The sequence below is a fragment of the Tachysurus vachellii genome, chromosome 24 (assembly GCF_030014155.1).
Source record: "Tachysurus vachellii isolate PV-2020 chromosome 24, HZAU_Pvac_v1, whole genome shotgun sequence".
In the NCBI taxonomy this organism is placed as follows: Eukaryota; Metazoa; Chordata; class Actinopteri; order Siluriformes; family Bagridae; genus Tachysurus; species Tachysurus vachellii.
Genome location: NC_083483.1, coordinates 13,796,315 through 13,823,544, shown reverse-complemented (window position 1 = coordinate 13,823,544; position 27,230 = coordinate 13,796,315). Strand labels below are relative to the sequence as shown.

General features: G+C 38.1%; 3 protein-coding genes across 3 annotated transcripts; 1 reads left to right on the top strand and 2 right to left on the bottom strand.

Annotated features, from left to right (window-relative positions):
* Positions 1–7,107: 7,107 nt before the first annotated feature.
* On the bottom strand, positions 7,108–8,897 carry LOC132839087 (uncharacterized). Its single transcript, XM_060859867.1, has 4 exons — positions 8,892–8,897; positions 8,032–8,685; positions 7,923–7,949; positions 7,108–7,606 (listed from the first exon to the last, which is right to left on the bottom strand). Exons 1-4 carry the CDS (start codon positions 8,895–8,897, stop codon positions 7,580–7,582), a joined length of 714 nt encoding a protein of 237 aa, XP_060715850.1. The 3' UTR covers positions 7,108–7,579.
* Positions 8,898–10,577: 1,680 nt separating this feature from the next.
* Positions 10,578–19,156, top strand: ctsh (cathepsin H). Its single transcript, XM_060860023.1, has 12 exons — positions 10,578–10,767; positions 11,015–11,046; positions 11,230–11,335; positions 14,641–14,711; positions 14,796–14,900; positions 15,751–15,837; positions 15,957–16,012; positions 16,455–16,536; positions 17,048–17,116; positions 17,192–17,298; positions 17,766–17,891; positions 18,816–19,156. Exons 1-12 carry the CDS (start codon positions 10,698–10,700, stop codon positions 18,883–18,885), a joined length of 981 nt encoding a protein of 326 aa, XP_060716006.1. The 5' UTR covers positions 10,578–10,697; the 3' UTR covers positions 18,886–19,156.
* Positions 19,157–22,859: 3,703 nt separating this feature from the next.
* LOC132839190 (serum amyloid P-component-like) lies at positions 22,860–23,959 on the bottom strand. Its single transcript, XM_060860024.1, has 2 exons — positions 23,819–23,959; positions 22,860–23,735 (listed from the first exon to the last, which is right to left on the bottom strand). Exons 1-2 carry the CDS (start codon positions 23,874–23,876, stop codon positions 23,104–23,106), a joined length of 690 nt encoding a protein of 229 aa, XP_060716007.1. The 5' UTR covers positions 23,877–23,959; the 3' UTR covers positions 22,860–23,103.
* Between the last annotated feature and the right edge of the window lie 3,271 nt (positions 23,960–27,230).

Genomic DNA, 27,230 nt, shown 5'->3' with positions numbered 1-27,230 from the left:
ATAGGGTGTAATAATGGATCAGTTAATAAGTACACTCTAAACCAAGATTTTGAGTTTAGTGAGTTGTCACTACTAATTCAAATGAGTTATTTGCACTATGTTTCTGTAAAGGAGGAGCGGGGCAGGGAATACCAAAGAGGTAAAAAGAAAAGTAACAAACTCATTGTAGCCTAATGTAGCGGAGTAAGAGTACAGTTTCTTCTTCACAAATCTACTCAAGTAAAAGTAAAAGGTATAGTGATTTAAAACTACTCCTAGAAGTATAATTTTTTCAAAAACTTACTCAAGTAAATGTAACGGAGTAAATGTAACTCGTTACTACCCACCTCTGGAGTTGCGGATGATCTATGCTCCCCATCAGTTACCTCTTTTGTCACTGTCACATTGCTTTGTTGCTGTTCATTTTGTGCGCGGGATTGTTTGATAAGAAATAGATCCATTTTTTAGTCCGTGTGTACACTAAACACAAGTTGTTAACTAGCATGAAACACAAACTAGCTTCTGGCAGGCCGCCAAAAACTGGCTATTGCGCAGAACGCAGTGAGTCAGTGACGAGTCAAATAATATATATAAATATACATTATTATTTGTAATAGAGCACATTCGTTTTTCTATGCTTCCCTGATTGTTTTTAATGTTATTTAAATGAAAAATAAATTTGAACCATATGATCATATCATCGTATTATTTACTTCCATGCGAGCCGCATATTAAAGCTTGGCGAGCCGCAGGAGGCTCGTGAGCCGCTCAATGAGTAACACTGGTCTAATATATAGAAATCTTTCTGACGATAAATGATTACCCTAAAACCGATGTTAGTTAAATGTTAATAAGTTAACTTTGTGTAAATGTGACGATTGATGCTATTTTTTTTTTTTGTCTTTTTTCTGTCCGTTCACAGTAACATGAGCTATTTCTGTCAGGTCACATTTAATAACGTTAGCCAGTGTTATATGTTCCCAGTTACAACGATTGTATTTCGCTGGCATAAGTTTTTTTTTTTCTGTTGGTTCATATAAGCGTGTATGCATGTACACGTGCTTGTCGCTAACGCTAGCATATGTCTCGGGTGTATTACAATAACCGTTCAAAACGTGTTTCTTAAAGTTTCTTTTGAAACTTTTATTATTTTTTGTTTGTTTGTAGTAGCAACTTAAACTGTTTCAAACATGTAGTCATTAGCAGATGTTCATTAACGTTTTACAGTGAAAGTGATTTGCTAATCTAAACGTTTTCTTATGTTCTGTTTCACAGGTTCTTTTGAAGATGCAGTGGAAGTTTTGTGAATTTATATGTGACAAACGAGGTTACCTATTAAAACATTATAGTTAATTACCATCAGGGCTAAGCTAGCATCAGAAGCCATGCCTGTTTTTTGTTCTCAAGATGCACAGTGTGAATCTTTGAACAGATTCTTGTTCCGATTGTCCAGTCAGTGCAGTAAGTGCTCTTAACATTTACCAGTGTTGTGTGCTTATAGTGTACTGTATTTTAAAACTGCATAATGTTGCTCTATTGATATCATCAACTCAAAATTTGTCACCAGTGCGTGCAGGAGTGTGTGCATGTGCTCTTTTCCCTTTATTTTTATCCAGTTTAATGCTTCATTGTTGAATACTGTATTTTTCTCTAAACACTGTATTGTTAACATTGTGAACTTGAGTATATTGCAGTGTTACCTGTTTTTTGTCAACAATAAAAAAAAAATGAAATGGTGTTATTGTTTAATTTCTTATTAAATTAATATATAAAATCTCATTTAAGTAGTATAATTTAAATTATAAGACATTAATAGTTATTTTATAAAACATATGCTCAAAAACATTAGTAATGTGAACTAATGAATTTCAGTAAAGACTACTAATGTAAACTTGATTTGTCTATCGCATGACTTGAGATTCTATGTTCATACAACTTAAGTTGTTTAGTCTTATTCTGTGTAAAAACTAAAATGGATTCGTGCAACCGGTTTCCTCAAAAAATTCTAGTAATGTCAACTAATTCGGGTTAAGACTGTACATGTAATTAGAAAAGAGCAGGGCTGCATGCCATATTTGTTTTGGTTGATTTTGTAGATATTGAGCCCGACAGACAGATAAATAGAAAGATAGAATATCAAAGTTTCAAGGTTCTTTATTGTCAATATCAAAGTTTCAAGGTTCTTTATTGTCAATACCAGAGTAGACCTTTTTAGGGTGGCTCCAGCCCCCTAAAACTATAAGTATCATTTTTACTTTCAAAAATAAAAAATAAAAATTCCGTTAAAATGCAGGACATGTCGTCGATGGGAAAGAAAATCATTTTTCAGTTTGATCCAAGAGCGAATTTTTTTACTTTGCTTTTATGCACGTGCGTTATAGTCTTTCAAAAGTGCATCATCAGCTGTCTGCTTTATTTGAATGGAGAAGCTTTATTTGAACAGTCAGTCAGAGCTGGAGGCGTTTATCTATAACGTTAATCGGCGGAAAGTCACAAATACGGCAACCAAAAGCAGTGAAATTTCACTATTCTTATTACCAGAGTTGTAGCACAAACAAAATATTAATGCAAACAATCTGTTCAATACTAAATAAAAATAACATTTATTGATTTGTTCTTTGTCTTCATTCATTCATTCATCTTCTACCGCTTATTCACTCACGCAATCACACACTAGGGACACACTAGAGATGCCAATCAACCTACCATGCATGTCTTTGGACTGGGGGAGGAAACCGGAGTACCCGGAGGAAACCCCCGAGGCACGGGGAGAACATGCAAACTCCACACACACACAAGGTGGAGGCGGGAATCGAACCCCGACCCTGGAGGTGTGAGGCGAACGTGCTAACCACTAAGCCACCATGCCCCCCTGTTCTTTGTCTTGTGAATATTTATTTTATTAATGACTGCATTCATTGGACACACTGTTTGTAGAGAATGCACACATACATGAACTTATTTGATTCAAGACTGGCATCATTACATCATGCATATTTGCCATTTTAAATAATACCATAACTTTTGGCTTACTCTGTAGTCATATAATATATAATATAAAACTCTTCTTGTTTTAAATTCTCACTGAGGGCTAAAACCCCTAAAGATGAAATCCTAGAACCGCCCCTGGTCAATACCATCATATGTGCAGACATTCAGAGGAACTGAATACAGTTTCTCTTTCTCATATCAAGTGTTTACATTGGCAATGCAGTATAGTGGGTTATAATAATATAGAGAGTTATAATAATATGAGCAGTTAGTGCAATATAGAAACAGAATTGTGTGGATGTAACAGCAGTGTAGTTGTTATAAATAGACTGATATAAACCGAGTGAATATATCCCGTAAATCTGGATGAGTAAATGAGTAAATTAAGTGTAAAAAGACTGTAATGTCTAAGGTGCAACAGTGTCAGATATATACAGAGAGTTAAAATGTCTTGTGTGCCATGAAGAAGTATGGAGTGAATTTTAAAGTTCAGGTGTAGGTGGGAGAGAGAGAGAGGTAATGGACTGAGTTCAACATCCTGGAGGCTGTGGTACCTTCTCCCTGAAAATTCAGAAGTAAATCAGTCACACACAGACTCACACACAGACACACACACAGACACACACACATACATGTATAGACACACACACAGACATGTATAGACACACACAGACATGTCAGACATGTATAGACACACACACAGACATGTATAGACACACACACACAGACATGTATAGAAACACACACAGATACACACACACAGACATGTATAGACACACACACAAAAATATATAGACATACACACACACAATCATATATACACAGTTACACACACAGACATATATAGACAGACACACACACACTATGGGAATGCAATCCACAAATGCGTGCAGTGATTCACAATTGCACAGAACGCGATTCACAAATGAGCAGGAAGCCATTCACAAATAAATACAATTAAATATATATTTATAAATATTTTTTTTATTTGCAAATCCCATTTTATTTATTTGTGAATTTCATTTCTTTTTGTGAAATGTGTAACATATATTTACGGTTTGCTTATTGTGCATTTGTTGATTTAAAAAATATTTGTGAAACTCTTTATATTTATTTGTGGATCATAGTATATTTATTCAGAATAACGAAACAATTCTGACACCATATAATTACGGGTGTGAGCTATCAGCAGCGATGCTAATGGCTCTGCTAGTGAGGCGGGTGTGGAAGATGTCCATAAGAGAGGGCAGAGAGACACTAATGATCACACAGTGCAGAGACACCGATGATCTCAGTGCAGAGACACAGATGATCACACAGTGCAGAGACACAGATGATCACACAGTGCAGAGACACAGATGATCTCAGTGCAGAGACACAGATGATCACACAGTGCAGAGACACAGATGATCACACAGTGCAGAGACACAGATGATCTCAGTGCAGAGACACAGATGATCACACAGTGCAGAGACACAGATGATCACACAGTGCAGAGACACAGATGATCTCAGTGCAGAGACACAGATGATCACACAGTGCAGAGACACAGATGATCTCAGTGCAGAGACACAGATGATCACACAGTGCAGAGACACAGATGATCACACAGTGCAGAGACACAGATGATCTCAGTGCAGAGACACAGATGATCACACAGTGCAGAGACACAGATGATCACACGGTGCAGAGACACCGATGATCACATGGTGCAGAGACACTGATGATCTCAGTGCAGAGACACAGATGATCACACAGTGCAGAGACACCGATGATCACACAGTGCAGAGACACCGATGATCACACAGTGCAGAGACATAGATGATCACACGGTGCAGAGACACCGATGATCACACAGTGCAGAGACACAGATGATCACACGGTGCAGAGACACCGATGATCACACAGTGCAGAGACACAGATAATCACACGGTGCAGAGACACCCATGATCACACAGTGCAGAGACACCCATGATCACACAGTGCAGAGACACAGATGATCTCACATGCAGAGACACAGATGATCTCACAGTTCAGCTCTCGGACCACACAGTCATGCAGTTGGCGAGGATGCTCTCAATGGTACACATGAGGTGGGACTCTTGCCTTCCTCAGTTGCCTTCCTCAGTTTGTGGAGGAAAATATTGCTTGATTTGTCTAAGCTAATTAGCAGCAGCAGCAGCAAACAGTGCTTTTTTTTTTTTTTAACACAAATAGACATATAAATGCAATATATTATGTGTTCAACAGACTCAAATACACATGGACTTTGCTGTGGATAATTAACAACTGACAACCGATATAATGATATTAGATACGTTTCACATATCTATTGTTTGCATAGAATTATTATTTTTTTAAGTGCCATATATTCGACTTAGGAATCGAGAACGCGCCAAACTGTGACGTCACAGAAGCAGAGCTTTAAACACAAGACCAATAGCCGGCGATCCACAAGACTGATAAAAACAAGTGAACACGTGTTTGACAAGTGAACAAGTCCCGATGGCGTCTTTTGTATCAGCTCAGGATCTGTCCACAGCATCCAGGGCTTTTCTGTACAAGACGTCGTTTGAAGGCCTCCGTGACATGTTCAGCGTCGGGGGCTTTGTGGTGATCTGTCTGTTCGCAGTGATCGTCCTTCTGATGCTGTACAGTCACCTGTCAGCCCTGAACTGTAACAGGTCGTCCGAGCAGGAACGTCCTGATAAAGCGGCTCCACTGAAGCAGAACCAGCCCGTTTTTTCTTCAACTCTTCCTCCTCCTCCTCCTCCTCCTGAAGGCTTTCTGATGGACACCAACGTGCTAAGGAGCGCGTCTCGGACGCCCCGTGGAGGTCACGTGGTGAAGGAGACGCTGAAGACACAAGACAAAGTGCACAGGAAAGAAATCAAGAGCCGGAAAACGGGCGAATTGCAAAAGCGGCAGGTCAAGAGATCTTAAAAAACACAGCTACAAATCAATCAATAAATCAATCAATCAATCAATAAATAGAGAAATCTTGTGTGATTTATATGGAGTCATGTCTTTTTTCTTCTACATGTTGAAACCTTTGTTTTAACATGTACAAGAATGTTTTATAAACCCCATGAACTATATATATATATATATATATATATATATATATATATATATATATATATATGTGTGTGTGTGTGTGTGTGTGTGTGTGTGTGTGTGTGTGTGTGTGTGTGTATTTATATACACACATATATATATACATACACACACACACACACACACACATATATATATAAATAGAGGCCTATTTATCTCAAATATTGTGTTCACTAATCTGTCTGAATCTGTGTTAGTGAGCACTTCTCCTTTGCTGAGATAATCCATCCACCTGGCATATGGCATATCATGATGCTGATCAGACTGTTTATTGCATAGGTGTGTCTTAGGCTGGTCACAATAATGTGTATATATATATACATATATATATATATATATATATATATATATATATATATATATATATATATATATATATGGGTGTTTCTAGGGGCACTTTAGCCTTGTGAAGTTGAACAAAAAAAACTTGTTCAAAAGTTAGGTAACACATTCTCATAAGTTTAAATAATTTCTCTAGTTTTAAGGTCTGTTAGAGGACAAACTTAGATTACAAGAGAAACTGTTAATATTTTACATTTTTTCCGACCTGCAATGAACAAATGTCATTTCCACCACATCTGGTGTTATTAAAAAATAGAATAACCTATGCCACTCAAGAATTGTCTAAGATCATTTTTGTAACTAGTGTTACCAGTTTTTCCACAATGTACATTAATTATATATTTGTTAATGAGATAAATTAACTGCCCTAAGGACCAAATGCTGAAATGTACACCTGTCACACTCTGAAATTTAATATTAGTTTGGGTAAGAGTTTATTTGAAAATAAATAACTTGAATATTTGTACTAAGTAGAGCACAATATCATAAACTGTGGATAAATATTTAATGTGTGATGAGAACTTTTTCAATATTTTTAAAAAATGTATGTGGTGATGGAAATGACATGGTGGTGGTGGAAATGACAATGAATGTAACGTGAATGTAGAAACAGTAGATATATTTATTAGAAAAATACTTTACATTAAACAAACTCAGCACTACACTAAAACAGGTGTGGTTGATGTATAAAACTGATTTATCTCACAGACGAACGGTTACAGTGCATACTGTAAAGAACTGACACAACTGATGGCCAGGGAAAATACAAGCAATAAAAGATGCATAAAAAGTTCAACAATGTGAGATAATTATGAGGTTAATGTTCTGAAATGTTCTTATTGGTCTCGTAAATGAACACTCATCTTCTGTAAAGAGTAACTGTAAAGAACACCTGAAACTGTAACATTTAAACAGAGATGTGGAATGTGGAAAATTTTGAGCATCTTGAATGTGTGAATGTATGTATGTTTGCATGTGTGTGTGAGAGAGAGAGCGTTTGCTCATGTGCGCATGTGTGTGTGTATGTGTGCGTATGTGTGTGATGTGATTCGAGGCCACATCTAATTAAGTGTTTCACATATTTCTTCCCAAACAGACACAATAATTTCCTTGTGACGTTTGGTCACTGGTACAGGCTCAGGGATTAGGCCTATGATATTCTTGGTTTGGTACCAGATTATGTCATCCCTTAGAGGCCAAAAAAAATGATTGAGACCAACACGGCTCATGGTTTTAACCAGAGCACCACTGTAGACATCGGTATCCTGTATGATGCCAGGATAAATATCTCCATCATACTTCACAGCACACCACTGACCAACGTGTCCCTCGTTCAAGTCCACAATGTGCCGCAGACCTATTTGAGGTGTGTCAGGATGCGATGTACTGGTTGAGGGAGAAGCTTCCTCCCAATGCTGGAACATGACTGTTTCTGGATCGAAACATTTGCAGTCATGAGGTGCAGAGCAAAAGCAACTGAGGATTCTCCATGACATTTGGCTTGGGCTAGCAGAGGTTATCTGAAAGGAGAGGAAAAACTGTTAAGGCATGAACTTAGGTCAAATTATTTGTTTGAGACGACTGTGGACTGTCAACCATTACCCGATGAATCTTCATTGTGCCACGGATTGTTTGTAGCTCGGATGGCACATGAATGTCCATACACTCAATTTCTTCTGGCTCAACATAGAAGAGCTCTGTGGCAGACTTTTGCTGTTGAAGCTCCTCAAAGAGCACCCAAGCATTTGGTTTGTCCTTCCCTCTAGCTATGATGTCATCAGCTCTTCTTTTCATTGCTGCTCCTATCCCATCAGCAGGGCCTTTTCCATGGCCAGCCTCCAGAAAGTTCCAAGTGAGTTTCTTCCAGCCCATCTGATATGGAATGTTGGTGAAGAAGTAGAAATTCTTTTTGGAGCGGTATTGGGTGGTCGGCCCATCACTGACCACATGTAGCACTGAAGCAGTGGGGTATTGATCCTTCAGGAAAGTGAGGACTTTTGATAGATGTGCCCAAATAGCACAGGGGTCATGACAAAAAGAGGAGCTGATTGAGCAGACTGAAATCACACTCTTTTTGGTGTAGGCCACACTAGTGTGAAGTGAGGCCTGTTTATGCGAATCACCAAAATGTACAGCTTGGATTTCGCTGCTGTACTTGCAGAGAAAATTCTCTGCAAAGTCAATATGGAGGACAACCTCATCTTCACTCAGATTCTCTTTTAAACTATGAAGAGCAGCATATTGGTATTTCTGTGCCTTTCTCAACACACTTTCTCAAGCTTGGTGTTACTCTCATACAGTGCTGCATACACTTTTTGTCGGTTTCTTGCTACCCTTTTCCGTCCCCTCTGATTTTGGGATTGAGATTGGGCAGAAGGTGGTGTGGGGGTCAGGTCAACATCCTGTTCTGGCTGCAAGACAACATCAGGAGAGTGTGGCGGTGTGGTGGTGGAAAGTTAGGCCTGCATTGTGAGGGTTTTTTTAATCTCCTCTCGTCTATTTCTTTGATTGATTCTCCATTGTCTCCTTTGTTTGCGTTACTCCCGCTTTGACAGATCTGCAACTGCAATTTCCTTTTTCCTCAGGTATCTCTCCCTGTCTCTTTTAAGTCTCTCTTCATTTTTTATAGGGTCAGCTTTTATTTTGTCCCTATAGACCTGTGACCTTTCTTTTGTTGTCTTAGGTGGCATCTTAAAAATAGATAAAAACGAAATCAATTAATATAAAAGTAATATAATTTAGAAATAAAAATATTATAATATAAATATAAAAAGTATTGTAATATATTATAATATAAAAAGTATTACACAAATCTACTCTCACAATCCATATCAATTGTACTTTTTAACCATAAATGTCATTTCGACCACAGAGGGCAGTGTGGTGGAAATGACTGTGGTGGAAATGACATTTCTGTAGTTTTTTGTGAAAAAATGGAAGATAGCTTCACTGATTAGCTTTGAATTAATACTTAGCATGTGATGTATGCAAAATACTCTTATTTAACTTATTTAACAGCATGTTTGGAAATGACGTAGAATAAATATATTAACTGATCTAGCAATATTTACCTTGATTTTTCTTCATTTGTTGTTGATGAAAATTTAAAATTCCCTCCAAGTCCATCATGTGCTCTGATGTCCCTGAACGTTTCCATAGAAACCACCTAAACAATCTTTCACACAAACCTTTTAAAGGGACATTACAGCATTGTGGTGGAAATGACACCAATACTGTGTGACAGCTATATTTTGTATAAAAAGTAATATTTATAGTAGTCTCACATTAATTACTATAATGTATTTTAATTATTTTACTAGTGTTTAATTCAGGTACATTAATAGTTACCAGATAAGTCATATTTTTAAACTGTATTTTCATTGTTGAAGTTTAAAAGTCTGGGTGTGCGACAAGGAGAAAACAGTGATTTTGGCACCTATAAGGAGGTTGGAAAGTATAAAAAATCATAATAGAAAGGTAGTAAATTTTTTTAAAGGTGTTTTTGTTGATAGTTTGACAAAGAAAAAAATGATTTGTCAAAAATGATATGTATTTTTTTAAAATACGATCAAAGAACATAAAAGTGCCCATAGTCTAAGAATCTATATATACATACACACATATTTGTGTATATATTATGTGTGTGTGTGTGTGTGTGTGTGTGTGTGTGTGTGTGTGTGTAGATGTTGATTTAATAGATAAATAGACAGATGCACACACACACTACTGCTGCTTGTGGTTGATATTTCTATCACTTTTTTCTTGCTGAATTGTCGTTTAAAAAAAAGAAATCATATAAAGATAAATCTCTTTGAATTAAAAGATGTGAGGGAGCTGTTATACTTTTTCCTTTCATGGATTTTCACCTTAAAACAGCATTAAAACTACGCCGTTTAGCCCGTTTCAAATTTCGTTTTAATGTCTTCTTAAATAAAATAAATAACGACTTAAACGAGTGAACAGACTGAAAAACTAACTAGCAGAGACACAGGTCACGTGACTGCGGCTACGTTTTATTCAGTTTTATTCTATATTTTATATACGCCTTTTGTTCAGACCGCGCACACACACACACACACACACACACACACACACACACACACACACACACACACACACACACACACACACACACACACACACACACACACACACACACACACACACACACACACTGTACACCAGCCTCAATCTCGCGCGCACACACACACACACACTCTACACCAGCCTCTGTCTCGCGCATACACACACACACACGCACACACACCATGAACATACTTATTTTAACTGCTGCTATTTTGCACTGTATTTGTGCATCTCCTCTCTATACGGAAGAAGGTAAGAATTGGGCTTTTGTTCTGTCAACTTTCTAATTTACTTTCGGTTTTTCACCCTGTTTAAAACCCTCATCTCTTGTTTTAAGCATGTTATAAATAAGACAACTTTACATAACGAGCTCAGCGTTTTTGTTCTGTTCAGATGATGGACTTCATGTCAAATAATAATAATAATAATAATAATAATAATAATAATAATAACAAGTCTTTCCTATTTGCCTCTTTGTTGTTACTTTTTTCTGCTGCAGAGGAAAATGTCTTCAAAACCTGGATGTCTAAGGTAACAAGAAAAAGAAAAGAAAGAAACTCAAGCATTTATCAAACAAAACATGAGATGAGATGCTTTTTTTTAGCTATCGCTTTACCAAAAACAAGGAAGTGAAAGTATTTCTGAGGAAATTCCCCTGGACCATGAAAACAATTTTGTTTCATTTTTTTTATCTTTACTTGTTCTTATCTACAGCACAATAAACAGTACGACATGGATGAGTTTTACCGCCGGCTGCAGATCTTCACTGAGAATAAGAAGAAAATCGACACACACAATGCTGGAAACCACAAATTCAGAAGTAAATCAGTCACACACAGACTCACACACAGACACACACACACACACACACACACACATGTATAGACACACACAGACATGTATAGACACAGACATAGACACACACACAGACATGTATAGACACACACACACAGACATGTATAGACACACACACACAGACATGTATAGACACACACACAGACATGTATAGACACACACACACAGACATGTATAGACACACACACACAGACATGTATAGACACACACACACAGACATGTATAGACACACACACACAGACATGTATAGACACACACACACAGACATGTATAGACACACACACACAGACATGTATAGACACACACACACAGACATATAGACACACACAGACATATAGACACACACAGACATGTATAGACACACACACAGACATATAGACAGACACAGACATGTATAGACACACACAGACATATAGACACACCCAGACATGTATAGACAGACACACCCAGACATGTATAGACACACACACACAGACATGTATAGACACACACACAGACATATAGACACACACACACAGACATATAGACACACACACACAGACATATAGACACACACAGACATGTATAGACACACACACAGACATATAGACAGACACAGACATGTATAGACACACACAGACATATAGACACACCCAGACATGTATAGACAGACACACCCAGACATGTATAGACAGACACACCCAGACATGTATAGACACACACACAGACATATAGACACACACACACAGACATATAGACACACACACACAGACATATAGACACACACACACAGACATATAGACACACACACACAGACATGTATAGACACACACACAGACATGTATAGACACACACACAGACATACAGTATAGACACACACAGACATGTATAGACACACACACAGACATATAGACAGACACAGACATGTATAGACACAGACATAGACACACACAGACATGTATAGACACACACAGACATGTATAGACAAACACACACAAAAATATATAGACACACACAAACATATATACACACACAGACATATATAGACAGACACACACACACAGACATATATACTCCTTGACAAAAGTCTTGTCACTTATCCAAGTTGTAGGAACAACAAAATTAACTTGACTTCTAGTTGATCATTTGATTTCTGTTAAGTCACAAGACTTTTGTCTAAGCAAAGTCTGACCTCATTAATAATTAAAAATCAAGGCATGATAAGATTTTATTTTGGTATAATAAGCGTATTCTAGAGGCCTTTGCCTTTCATATAAACCACTTCTGATTCCAAACGATCAACTAGAATCAAGTTATTATTTGTTGTTCCTACAACTTGGATAGGCGACAAGACTTTTGCCACTAGTGTGTAGACAGCCGTTTTTATGGTATTGTGCTGAATTTCCTCGTCCATTTTCTACACTTTACACTGCACTGTACTTTGTACTCTGTCACGCTTTACGGACGATCTGTGTTTAAAAAGACAAAATAAATCACCAGATGATGCGCATCAGCGCACAGATAAGGTTATAGGAAGAAGGACATTTTTCTGAAGACACTTGAATAGAATATTTTAAATAAATTAAAAATTGTATTTCTAACAGAAACATGTTGGTAGTTAGTAGCAGAGGTGGGAGTAAGTCACACGTGCAAGTCACAAGTAAGTCTCAAGTCATGAATGTCAGGTCAAAGTCAAGTCAAGTCTCTTTTTATATTTGTCAAGCAAGTCTCAAGTCTCAGATTTGCGACTTAAGTCGGACTCGAATCAAGTCATATGAATCGAGTCCCCCATCTCTGGTTAGTAGTGATTGGTCGATGGGAACAATGATGATTAGTGATTATCTGTTGGGACTTATGGTGATTGGTTGATTGTGAAAATGGTGATTGGTTGATTGTGAAAATGGTGATTAGTTGTTGTGACTAATGGTGATTGGTTGATGGGAAAATGATGATTAGTGATCAGGTGTTGGTACGAATAGTGATTGATGGGAACAATAGTGATTCCTTGCACTGATTTATTAGTCACTTGTTGGTGTTCAGTTGTCACTCGCTGTGCTCAGTTTCATAAAATTTCCAAACAATCAATCCTAAAACGTTTAGCTAACCTAAATACCAAAAAATAAAGCCTTCTGTGGATTTCATTTTTTTAAATCTACACTAGTCTTAGCCACACTTGCACTTTTGTCCCAGTCGCTCCGGTTGTAAATATTGCAGACAAATTCCATGGGGTTTAAACTCAATCCCCCAATAATACACCAGCAATGAGGATAAATTTAGTTAAATATCTGTGGAAGTTGTTACTACAATAAAAAAAATGAAGTAAATAAAAATCCTCTATAACATTACAGGTTTAGACTTTATACCTTTTCATTAGGGCTGGGCAATAAAACGATAACAATATGTATCACGATAGACACGTGATGGATATCAATAAAAAATTTGTTCGATAAAACGTTCGATATTTTTTATTCTTGGTCGGAAGAAAACAGAGGTTGCGAAGCAAGTTTGGTTGCATTAACAAAGGCACTCGTGCTCTGGTAACCTAGCAATGTAGGGAGTGACACGCTAACAGCCAGTCATGTAACAGTATCTTTTTGGTTGCACCATATCGTTGTCTCGTGCTTGTCTGCTGGATTCCTCTTCAGTAACTGGTGACTGATAAGCAGAAAATGAGCCGCAGCGAGCGAGGAAACTGTAAATAAAAGAGGAAAAGTCAGCGCGCCAGTATGGCAGTTTTTTGGATATTATAATAATTCTGACCGTAGTCAGAGCAATGTCGTCTGCAAATTAGGTAAGACCGTCGTCCCCGCTATTTTATTACACTTTATTAAGCATTTCTTACATTTTCTTTCATTTTTCACCTTAAATGTTAAGAGATAATTGTTAAGTGTTCATTGTGACTTTAGACTTATGTTTACATTGTATTTGAGTTTTCCTGGTTGTTGACATTTCTGTCTTAATCACTGAGGGGATTACGATCAGAGGAAGGTTAAGTTTAAAATAAAATTGTTTAAATGTAATATATTTTTCTCCTGGTCCTTATTTTAAATGGGTCATAAAAAATATCAATAATTATCAATATCGACTGATATGAAACACTGATATCGTGATACAGTTTTCAGCCATATCGCCCAGCCCTACTTTTCATACTCATACGTAATATTTTGGTGTAAAACGTCTCACGTGTTCAGAGATACAGGCATGGCGTTAGACATTTGAGAATGGCACACTTGTTGTTACCGGAGTGTAAGGCTGCGAATAAAGTAAATCTTTCATTTTTTTACGATACAGTGGGACTAAACCAGTTCTCAGATATGACTTTTGCTGAATTCAAGAAGTTCTACCTTCTGAAAGAACCCCAGGTATCGTGTGATTTTTGCACTTACACTGAACATCCTCCTTGTCTTCTGGTCTATATTAAAAGTCTTTTTTGTCCATCATGGCAGGAGTGCAGCGCTACCAAAGGGAATCATGTTCGAGGTGCTGGCTTGTACCCAGACTCCATCGACTGGAGGGAGAAAGGAAACTATGTCACCGAAGTGAAAAATCAGGTGATCTCATGCACCTGAAAAGCTTTACAATTAACATGTAGACCTTCATGACATCCAGGACTTCTATCATTTGTGATCTGTTTCCACTTTCTTTTCTACATTACACGCCATGATGTTATGAAAAGTATAATATATGTCGTCGCTGTCAGGCGGAATCCTCGTATCTCCAAAACCGTTTTTTTTTCAGGAAATTAAAAAAACGCCGTACCTTATCTGCAGTGCTTAGGGTTTAGTTTGCGTTGCAGTGGATTGTCTTGCGCTAAATTCCTGGTCCTCAGACGAGCACCAGAACTAGCGGGGGTCAAGATTTTTTTTTCTTTGAGCCCAGTGTTTTGAAGACATTTACCTCAGAAGACGTGTTGATTCGTTGCGACTCTTCTTGAGGAGAAATATGCCGTGAAGCTCTCCCACGGAGTGAGGAAGAGGTGGACAGTTGAAGTGTCCAATGGAGTTATGAGATTTGCACTCAAGCTATTTTCAAGACTTTAGATTGGTTAATAACTTGTAAAAATAACAGACCCATGTGGGGACTGACCAATAGCATCGATATGTGAAAAAATATGAAATTGACCAAATTTGGACATACGAGGTTTCCGCCCGACAGCGACGATATATTAGTGGTTAAGATGTTGGAATACCGAACAGAAGGTTGTGAGTTCAAATCTCAGGATCACTAATCTGCCACTGCTGGGCCCTTGAGTAAGGCCCTTAACCTTCAACTTCTATATAAGCATTTTTTTTAATGCTCTGGATAAGATTTAGTGTCTGCCAAATGACATAATTGTTGTTGATGAGTTCAATTCGTCGCTAATCATCGCTTGATGTGAACGTAGCACAACCTTTCTTTCAGGGTGCTTGTGGAAGCTGCTGGACTTTCTCAACCACAGGCTGCCTGGAGTCTGTCACAGCCATCACCACAGGGAAACTCCCTTTACTGGTAAACAGCGGATCCCGAGCGGTCCTCCAGTTTGTTTTTCACAGACACGAGTGCTACGTTAGGTTTAATAGATTTTACAATTGCTTCCGAGTGAATGTTTATCCTCTGTCTCTGTTTAGTCAGAGCAACAGTTGGTGGATTGCGCCGGTGCGTTCAACAATCATGGCTGCAGCGGGTGAGTGTGTGAAGTCACACCTCTGTTTTTCTTTTCAAGTCTATATTAAACCAGTAGAAACGATCGAGCGGTGTTTAGATGGAACAAAGTGGGCGTGGCTTTAGGAGGATCGAAACATGCTACGTACAGCGATTTTATTGTAAGCTATCACAGGGCGTGGCCGTGTTCTACAATAAACATCGTTTCCTTGTCTGACACTGTTCTTATTTTGTTGTTCTGGAATTTAAGCATTTCCTGTGCGTCTTTAAATAATAAAATTTACACAGATATATTTACGGCGTGATCATCGCACACCCCAGTGCAGGAAAAAAACCTAATCCAGTCTGATTGGGGCATTTAAAGGAGAACTGTAGTGTGTTCCATGCAAACAGATATCATTGTTGTTGTTATTGTTATTGCCTCATTCAGATTCATTCAAATCAAACTTCCTGTTGTCTTTTAGTGGACTTCCCAGTCAAGCCTTCGAGTACATCATGTACAATAAAGGGCTTATGACGGAGGAAGACTATCCCTACATCGGTCGTGTAAGTGACACTCTCTTACTAACAGGAAGCATGAGCCGTTTCCCAGTCAATGACGAACAGCGTCAGACTCTCATTATGCAACATAGCTACAGTAGCTGCAGCATTTAGAATGCACTGAATGTTAAACATGTGGTAAAATAAATCACACGACGTGCACAAACTAATGAAAAAGCAGTCCGTAGGAAGTCTCGTCCACCGGAACGTCGTCAGAAATCTTGAAAAGTTTATCAGGTAGAAGTGGAGGCTCCTGGAGGATTCAGGTGTTGGCGTGACTCTGGTGTTGAACAGTCGACAAGTAAAACAGAACGCGTGTGTAAGACATGAACCGGACAGGATATTTCCCCTCAGATTCATTTCACGTTAAATGAAATGAACATTGAGTAAAAAAGAAGAGATTAAAAAAAGAAAAAGAAGATTATAGCAGTTTCAAATCAAATGATGAATGTAATCAACTGTATAATCGATTGTATTGTGGTTTAACGAGCTGTTACGAACTCCGATCTGTTCACAGAACGGATCTTGTAGGTTCAACCCCAAGCTGGCTTCTGCCTTCGTGAAGGATGTGGTGAACATCACGAAAGTAAGTGACCGCGTGTCACAAAAATAAATGAAAAGAAGGAGATTTGCTTCTAACAGTCAGTGATGTTTGTGTCAGTATGAAGAGATGGAGCTCGTGGACGCCGTGGCGAGGCTCAACCCGGTCAGCATCGCTTTCGAGGTCGTGTCTGATTTCATGCACTACAGAGACGGAGTGTACAGCAGGTGAGAATCTGAGAGCCTCTGTGCTCTTCCTAAGGCTTTACCCACCGCAACAAGGTGCTCAAGTGGCATCTGAAATAATAATAATAAACAACTAATAATATAAAACGCTATTGATGACAAGAAGATGACATCATAAAACAAGGCACAATGTTCTTTACTTAACACGAGACACACACCCAGCAGTTTATTAGGTCCACCTGTACTCCTGTACACCAGCTTATTCATCCAAACAGCCACAGAATGCGTTCATGTTGATAATGAAAACTCATGGAAAACGAAATAAAATGGATTGACCAGTGGGAGATAAATAGAGATATAAGATATATATAAAAAAAAAATATACAATTAAAGGATGAGACGATATTTAAAAATGATTAACCACCACAGCATCACCTTTGTTATCCCTTACACAGTACAGATGCTTGTTCTAAGACGCACTGTAACTCTTAACGTCTGCATTTTTACAGCACTGTGTGTAAAAACACTACAGACTCGGTGAACCATGCCGTGCTCGCCGTGGGTTACGGTGAGGAGAGCGGCACTCCGTACTGGATCGTGAAGAACTCCTGGGGACCCATTTGGGGTATTGACGGGTACGTCCAGTGCTGCAACGACCGCATGCCTTAAACACTTGAGTCAGGGTCTCCGATTTTTGAGAAATACTTCAGAAAACTGAGTCGGGCCGAATAATAAACAAAAATAAAACAAACGTGTAGCCAATGAGCAGAAAGGGGCGGGGCTTGTCAATATGGGCGGAGAGAGTGTTCAGTGCGCATGTGTGACATTAGCAGAAAGCGGTTTTAACATTGACATGGAGGATAAAAACAAAGAAAGAAAGCGAAGAAAGACTTACGATAAGGTAAGAAGTAGGACGTGTTAATATAGGATCAGCTTTCCAGCGCTGGAGAGAACTGAAGGAGCAGGAAGTTGGTCACATATTCACAGATTGGAGTTTCCCGAGTCAATAACTCCTGAGCTAAACACTGTTACTACACAAATAACACCTCTTTTCTATCGTAGTAATGTAGAGACGCAGCTACAACCGTGTTTTGTGTAGTAACAGCGTTTAGCTCAGGAGTTATTGACTCAGGAAACTCCAATCTGTGAATGTGACCAACTTTACTTAAGACGCCGAGGCGCTTTTTTCCTTCTCGATAGGTGAGTAACGTTGGTTTTGCTTTGTTACACAGAACTAATATATGCCTTTGTCCTTTACATGATTATGCTTGTGTGTCATTTTTGCTTGTTTGTTTATCTGCAATCGTATTGTTCTTCCCTTCAGCTATGATAAAGACACATTTCTTTCCATTAGTTGCCTGGGTTACGTATGTATGTGTGGGCGGAGCTAACAATACAGGGGTGGGACCCATTTGGGTTAGGGGCGTGTTTGTTTTGGTGATTTCAAATGTCAACATTGGCTTTCAAACAACGGAGACCCCACCTTTAAACAACCTCAAAACAGCCCGTTGTGTTCTCCGTGCATGACTTTACATCACATGCCCCTTCATGTCTTACAGATATTTCTACATCGAACGAGGAAAAAACATGTGCGGCCTCGCTGCTTGTGCTTCATATCCTTTGATTTGAAACATTCCACATCTTTAAGGCAGAAAATGGAAAATCCCACTTTTAAATCCACACCATGAAAAGGCCACAATATTCACTATGCATTTAAATGATTTCTTTTGTGTGTCAGTCAGAAAAAAAAAAAAACAGCTACAGGATGTTTGTTTTTTTTAAATCATTTTACTTGTTGCTATTAATTACATTCATGATTTTTTCTTCTAACTCTATCTTAATGGATCGGTCACAATTCTGCCAGATGATTTGAATAAAAAAAATTCTGGAAAAAAAAAAAGCATTCTGTTTTGCATTGAATCACATTTCAGAAAAAAGAAGTGAAGGAGATGTGTGTGAAGCGACTGAGAAACCGCCAGCTTATTAGTCAGGAAGTCAGAACGCATGAAAGTAGAGTGATTTGTTTTAGTGGCAGTTCATATCTTAACGAGTTTCTAGTCGTCCGTCAACGCAGACGGTGTATTTTGCACTTGGGGAAAACTTTTAAACAGAAAAAAAGGAAATAGGAATATCAATGCAGAAAAGCCCGAAACTGATGATTAGTCATTTTACTTGTTTATCGTTAAAGCATGTGCGTGTGAAGAATCACAACGTTTCACATTTTTCATTCTCCTCTTTTCTTTGTGTCATTTGGAGAACTTTAGAATTTGAATATTTCAAATTCAGGACAAATTCCACGCTAGTCATAATAATTTCTTCCACCACAAGCAGAAGCAGATGTTCACCAGGTGGTGATGAAGGACGAGTGGGACGAAGATCTCCATTTTTTTTCCTCTGGGTGTTCTACCTGTTTCACATCACTGGCGTTCCAGTCTCACTTCCAGGAACGGAAATGGCCTAGTTAGTTTAAACAACGAATGATTTTATCTCCACAGGTCTGATCTATAATGAGTCAGGACTCTGTTGTCTTTCAGTGTGAGACGTGTGTTTTTCCCCTCTGTTGATAATCTTACACTGAATTTTAGTGGTTGAAGATAAACACCTTTGAATTTGAGATGTTTATGAACAAGAACTTGGAGCATCTCAGAGAGCAGAAATGGGTTTGATATCAACATCAACATTTACTTTGAAGATACAAAAGTGGAAGATTTTTTTTTTGCATTGCTGCTCACCATCGCCTTACATTGTATATACCCACCTGATTTCTATTCATAATAACAGCAATATATTATATTATGTTCATAGTACATATCCCCCTGAATATTTTGGTTATAGTAATAACAATATATTGTTCATAGCACATACCCTTCTGTAAATTTTAGTTTTTAGCAATAGACATCTATATATTATATTCATAGCACATATATCATTCATCTGTATATTACATACGGTGGCTTAGTGGTTAACACGTTTGCCTCACACCTCCATGGTTGGGGTTCGATCCCCGCCTCCACCTTGTGTGTGTGGAGTTTGCATGTTCTCCCCGTGCCTCGGGGGTTTCCTCCGGGTACTCCGGTTTCCTCCCCCGGTCCAAAGACATGCATGGTAGGTTGCATCTCTGGAAAATTGTCCCTAGTGTGTGATTGCATGAGTGAATGAGTGTGTGTGTGTGCCCTGTGATGGGTTGGCACGCCGTCCAGGGTGTATCCTGCCTTGATGCCCGATGACGCCTGAGGCTCCCCGTGACCCGAGGTAGTTTCGGATAAGTGGTAGAAAATGAGTGAGTGAGTGAGTACATATTATTACATAGTACATATATATTCATTTGTAAATTATATTTATAGAACATACATATCTGTAAATTTCTGTTTATAGTAATAGCCATACTGTATATTTTGTTTCAGCACATATCCTTCTGTAAATCTGTATATTATGTCCAGAGGTGGTTAGTAACGAGTTACATTTACTCCGTTACATTTACTTGAGTAAGTTTTTGAAAAAATTATACTTCTAGGAGTAGTTTTAAATCACTATACTTTTTACTTTTACTTGAGTAGATTTGTGAAGAAGAAACTGTACTCTTACTCCGCTACATTAGGCTACAATGAGCTCGTTACTTTTTCGTTCTTTTTACCTCTTTGGTATTCTACGCATCAATTTTAATGTTTTATTTTGACAGATAGAGAAACTTCCGCTAAGGCTCTACCACGTGACTGTGTTTCACCAATCAAACGTAGTTGTGCAGTCTCGTCACGTTACTATACTCAATCTCAGCGGCGGGACGCGTTAGTTAGCAACACAGCAGTTTTGTCGAGTTCAGCTGTTTCGAGTTTTTTTATGTGCTCAACTTTACTCAGCGCCGCAAGAGCCGACAAACAGATGACATCAGACGTGCCGTTTCTTGCAGCGCCGAACACACATATTTAACTCAAAATGAAAATTCTGTCATCATTTACTCACTCTCATGTTGTTACAAACCTGTATAAATCTCTTTGTTCTGATGAACATGAAGGAAGATATTTTGAGAAACAAAAACAGCTTTGCAACCAGAAGCTTTAGCTTACCTGAAACTAAGGAAAATACTAGAGGCTTCCTGAGATTAATTAAAGGAGTAGAGATGTATTTCATTATTATTGCCCTTTCATCAAGGCATCAAATGTGCAACAATCACAACACAAAAGAAATGAAATGTGTGTGTGTGTGTGTTTCCTTCTGTTGTTCTGTCACTGGACACACACACACACAGTTTATGAGAATTTATGGGCTGCCTCGTTCTAGTTCTGCCTGGTAAAAAAGTATAAAGGTTTGGAAATTTGTGTTATTTGTGCATATTTATTTTTTTTATTATTATTTTATTTATTAAGTACTTGAATTTACCTGAATTATTTTTAATTTATGCTATTTTGTAATTAATTAATTTTAATTTATTTTATTGATTGGATGAGCCATAATTTGCCTAAAGATTATTTTGTATTTTTGTCTGTCTGATTGTTGTCGTGTTAAAAAATAAATCAGACGTTACTCAACAGTTACTCAGTACTTGAGTAGTTTTTTCACCAAGTACTTTTTTACTCTTATTCAAGTAATTATTTGAATGTCTACTTTTTACTTTTACTTGAGTCATATTATTCTGAAGTAACAGTACTTTTACTTGAGTACAATTTTTGGCTACTCTACCCACCTCTGATTATGTTCATAGTACACACACATCTGTAAATCACTTCCACATTACCACTTTATTTAACTTATTTAAATCCTGTAAAAAAAAAACACTATATCCTGCACTTGCTGCTATTGCACTCTGGCTAGACCTAAACTGCATTTCGTTGCCTTGTACATGTGTAATGACAGTAAAGTTGAATCTAATCAAATCTAATCTAATCTAATCAAACATTTGTGTGGGAAAAAAACAGACCTTTATGTTTTTTTTTTTTTAACGTTTTTATGAATATATCGTCTGTAGTAATCTAGATAAAAACCGAAATAGTTATAAAACACTACAAAGTCCTGAGTGTTTACTTTCTTATGAGCTTCATATTAACACCACTGTGGAGTAAGACGTTCAATACCGAACACGAACACAACACAACGGGAGCAAACTCCATCTGTTGGCCTCTGGGGGAAAGAGTTAAGAGTTTTTTTTTATTAGACTAACGAGGCCTGGAACAGCAGCTCTGTCTCTTACTGCATCCTATGGCAGTCAGGCATGTGCAGGAAAAAACACAATGCAGGGCAAAACCCCAGTGAGCTATCAAGCATCATCTGATCAGGCTGGTAGTTGGACCAATTGTGGTAAAATTGTGGTATGACACATTTCCTAAAAATAGATTGAACCAGTTCTTGTTCTCTGCACTACCAGGCTCATGGGTTCACCACTCATTTGGCTCTCAGATCTTGTGCTCTAACTGCAGAGAACGCTGATAGGTTCAAGCGGAGGGTCTGATAACATGAGATACGGCGCAGCGTCTGCGGTACTAACCTCATAGCACAGCACAAACCAAACGATCGGAAAATTCTCCAAAACTTAACGAGAGACCATGAAGTATCATGATGGAGAATAAAGGAACCACTCACTCTGTCTGCCAAAGAGGTTAAAGTCGTGATGCAGTTTGAAACATTTATTGAATGTCTTAACGTCATAGCGATTCCAAAGACTAAACCCGATTTGTTCTTAGAAATTGTGTGATGATAATTCTTTCAGACAAAGCTTTAACAATTCCCCACACTATTATCCTGTAAACATTTACAGCTTAAAACTTCGGTGTGTTTCCATACCACAGGTAAACATTTTACATTGAGAAATGAATAAAGGTATATCTTACTTCTAGCATGGATCTGCTCTTGACTCTAAACACTACCGACTTTATATGACGTTTCCTTACTTTCAACAACCATATACCCGTTTCTAGTAAATTCTAGGGAGTTCCAGTTGAGAACGTTTCCTGGCTGAAAGTGCCAACCGGATGTATAATACGCAATCTGAACCGGAGACAGAACAGAGTCCCACATGTGCACATCAGTCAGCATCCCTACAAACGACTGCGCAGTGTCAAACTTTCCACCGTATGAATCTTGCTCTTGACCCAACACGATTATTGGAGTTCCAGTTAAAGAGCTTCCTGCCTTAAGTCCTTTTCGTGAGCTTGGGATTCCGTTGACCCACAGCTGGGAGAGTCCGGTACTAGCGTCCCAGGTAGCGCAGACCGAATTCCAGACATTCAGTTCATCCTGCAAACCCCAAAAAGTGCCATCTGTACCTAATATATTTAATATGTACACCCCTTGCTTCGACTTGTAAATTAAAAATCCGTTGTCTGTTGATGGAAGAGACAGTGAGAAAAGGCTCTGAGCTCTGGAGATGTCTGAGAAGGTACGCAGGCACACGGTAATGGTGACGAAGATCTTATTCAGCTCAGGAGTCAGGAGCACATGATGAGAATTGGACTCCACTGGAAACGTGAACATTTTACCTGAAAGATCTTCACATCGGGAAAAAATGTTCTCCTTAAAACAGATAAACAGTAAACCGGATCTTATCAGTAATAAGAAGCGACAGACTAACCTTGTCTTTCAGCTGTGGTGAGGAGTAGCACTGAGACTAAAACCAAAAGTCTCTCCATTTCTCTAATCTTGAATTCATACAGGATTCATAAAGGTGTCCTATATTTATATGATTTTTTTTAAGTAAGTAGTTACGTAGATAAGTAATCACAGTTATTAATTAACTTAAATATAACTTGAATAGATTGCACTTTGTACTATTTTTCACTGCTTCTGAGACTTTGAACTGTAATAAAGATAACATCGTAATTCTTTTGTTTTTGTTTTTACAGCATTCATCAATGTGATAAGATATATTATACTCCCTGCATCAACAATATTTCTGCATTTAAAGGTGGGGTCTCCGTTGTTTGAGAAATGCTTCAGAAAACTGAGTCGGGCCGACAAACAAAACAAATACAAAACAAATGTGTAGCCAATGAGCAGAAAAGGGCGTGTCTTGTCAATATGGGCGGAGTGTTCAGTGCGCATGTGTGACATTAGCAGAAAGCGGTTTTAACATTGACATGGAGGATAAAAACAAAGAAAGAAAGCGAAGAAAGGCTTACGATAAGGTAAGAAGTAGGACGTGTTAATATAGGATCAGCTTTCCAGCGCTGGAGAGAACTGAAGGAGCAGGAAGTTGGCACATATTCACAGATTGGAGTTTCCCGAGTCAATAACTCCTGAGCTAAACGCTGTTACTACACAAATACACGTTTTGTGTAGTAACAGCGTTTAGCTCAGGAGTTATTGACTCGGGAAACTCCAATCTGTGAATATGTGGCCAACTTCACTTAAGACGCCGAGGCGCTTTTTTCCTTCTCGATAGGTGAGTAACGTTGGTTTTGCTTTGTTACACAGAACTAATATATGTCTTTGTCCTTTGCAGGATTATGCTTGTGTCATTTTTGCTTGTTTGTTTATCTACAATCGTATTGTTCTTCCCTTCAGCTATGATAAAGACACATTTCTTTCCGTTAGTTGCCTGGGTTAGGTATGTATGTGTGGGCGGAGCTATCAATACAGGGGTGGGACCCATTTGGGTTAGGGGCATGTTTGTTTTGGTGATTTCAAATGTCAACATTGGCTTTCAAACAATGGAGACCCCACCTTTAAGGTAGCACGCAGGTGCTGAATGGCTTTATTGGGGGTCATTCAATAAACTCCACAGAAAAAAATTCAGGGACAAAAGAAAACGATACTACAACAAACTGAGTTGTAAAGTGTCATAAATGAATTGACAGAAATGACAACGTAGCTAAATTTGAGAACAGGAGAAATGAGTGAGACGGATGACAGGAAACAGGACATCACTCGAATTCACAGGAAGTGACAACATCGCTTCAGTTCTGGACTGGACTTCACAAACCTCTCCCATTCCATATAGGACCAAGACACAGGATTCACACTCTCAGCCCTTCAGCCCTCCAACCAGATCTGTACATGAATGGACAGTGGTGAAGATTAGCTTCTATCCCTTTGTCTAAATTCTATCAACAGATCCCCGCCCCAAAACATTTGCTTGTCCTGGATACAAACCCGAACCTCTCGCAAACATCTCTCGCAGTCCAAACACCTGCTCAGGACTCCACTGACCCACATGCGATGAGTCCTATGAAGCGATGACTAAATTCCAGACTCTGGATTCATGCTTCAACCTTCAAACCTCAGGAGCTTGTCTTAACACGTACAACACAAAGTTATCGTGAAGATCTTCTTCATCTCAGGACTGCCGGGCACATGATAAACACTGGACTGAACCATGAACTATTACAAACACTTTACCTAAAATATTTTGTTTTGTTAAACATGTTTGCATTTACCAGACACCCTTATCCAGAGTGACTTACAACTGAGCAATTGAGGGTTAAGGACCTTGCTAAGGGGCCCAGCAGTGGCAGCTTGGTCCTGGGGTACAAACCCATGACCTTCCGATCAGTAGTCCAACACCTTAACCACTGAGCTACCACAACCCTACAAATATTTGACTTTATTCTAAATGATGGAAACATTTCAATCAATCTGAGGATGCTAATGACATTTGGCATTGGGTTTGTACTGTATGTCTTTTGTTTTTCTGTTACTGTTATTGATTTAATTAAACTTTAACATTTTTACTGTTTACGACCAATTTCTCATAAATAATACTGTCTCAAAATCAAGATATGTGTTTTACAAGTCAGCTGGTGTTGAAACCGGTATTTAAACATGCTTATTATCTGATTTTGAACAGGCTGTAAATGTTAATCTGATAATCAGGACATTTTACACAACCCGTATGTTTAAAGGTAGAAAAAATCATTTATTTTTAAATGTTAAAAACGATGGATTAAGAGTAAGAGCGCAAAATGGTGTTTCCAAAGTCCAAATAGATTTAGAGGTCAAGTTATTATTAGTGTTTACCAATCATCGAAATACGAATCACATGCATGATATTTTCAGTCTAGATTTCAGAAGGTTTTTAACAGAGACACATCAATCCTGATCCTGGGCCTGGGATTCAGTCTAAACACTATGCCGTTTACGTAATAGTTACTTAATAGTTTCATGATGTTCATATTTTTTATTCATATTTTTGGACTTGACTTCTGTATTTCACTCCAGATACATTGATACTCAAGGTCTTGATTTGTTTAGATTGCTCTTAACACTATCAGCATATGCCAAGCATGTCAAAAAGTGCACTATTGTGTCCCACAAGGGTCTGTTTTAGCCGCTCTTACATTACATTGTTCTATAGTCTACTATATTGGATTATATGTTCATATTGTCTACATTTTTCATGTCTGTGTATGGCCTTAGTTCGCTGTCGGTTCTGGTCGTTGTTGCACTGCGGGATGAAGAACTAAGGAAAACCATTTCACATTATATGACGTGTTTGGAATTATGTATGTGACAAATAAAGAACCTTGAACCTTAATTTGTAAACATTAATTAAAGTGATCAATTCCACCAGATTCAGCAGGACAGTGAAGCATAATGAAATAATAGAAACTATTCAACCTGAAATACTGATATTAATTCAACAGTAAGGAAATGAGTTCTTTTCTCATTTCTCTCTGGGACATTGAAGGACCTTGAAGACATAACTGTCAAATACTCTGTTTAATTTCTATGTGCTGACAGGCTTGTAGCAGGCTGGTTTTATCCTTGATGTCAGGCTCGAATAATATCAGGATTATCTGTCAGAAAGCCACGTCCTTATCATTCCACCCATGTAGCAGATGACTGAGTTTGGGTGCATAAGACTCAGTTACTGAGACAAATACAAGCTTATTAGTATTTCATTAGCATATTTAGTAGTGTGAAGGGCATTGTCCTTTATTCCGGTACATCCTTTCAGAACAACAATAACAACAACAACAAAAGTATGAAAATTATTTATATTTTTTAGAATGACATGTTGAAGGTGTTTTTTTTTTAAATGTGCA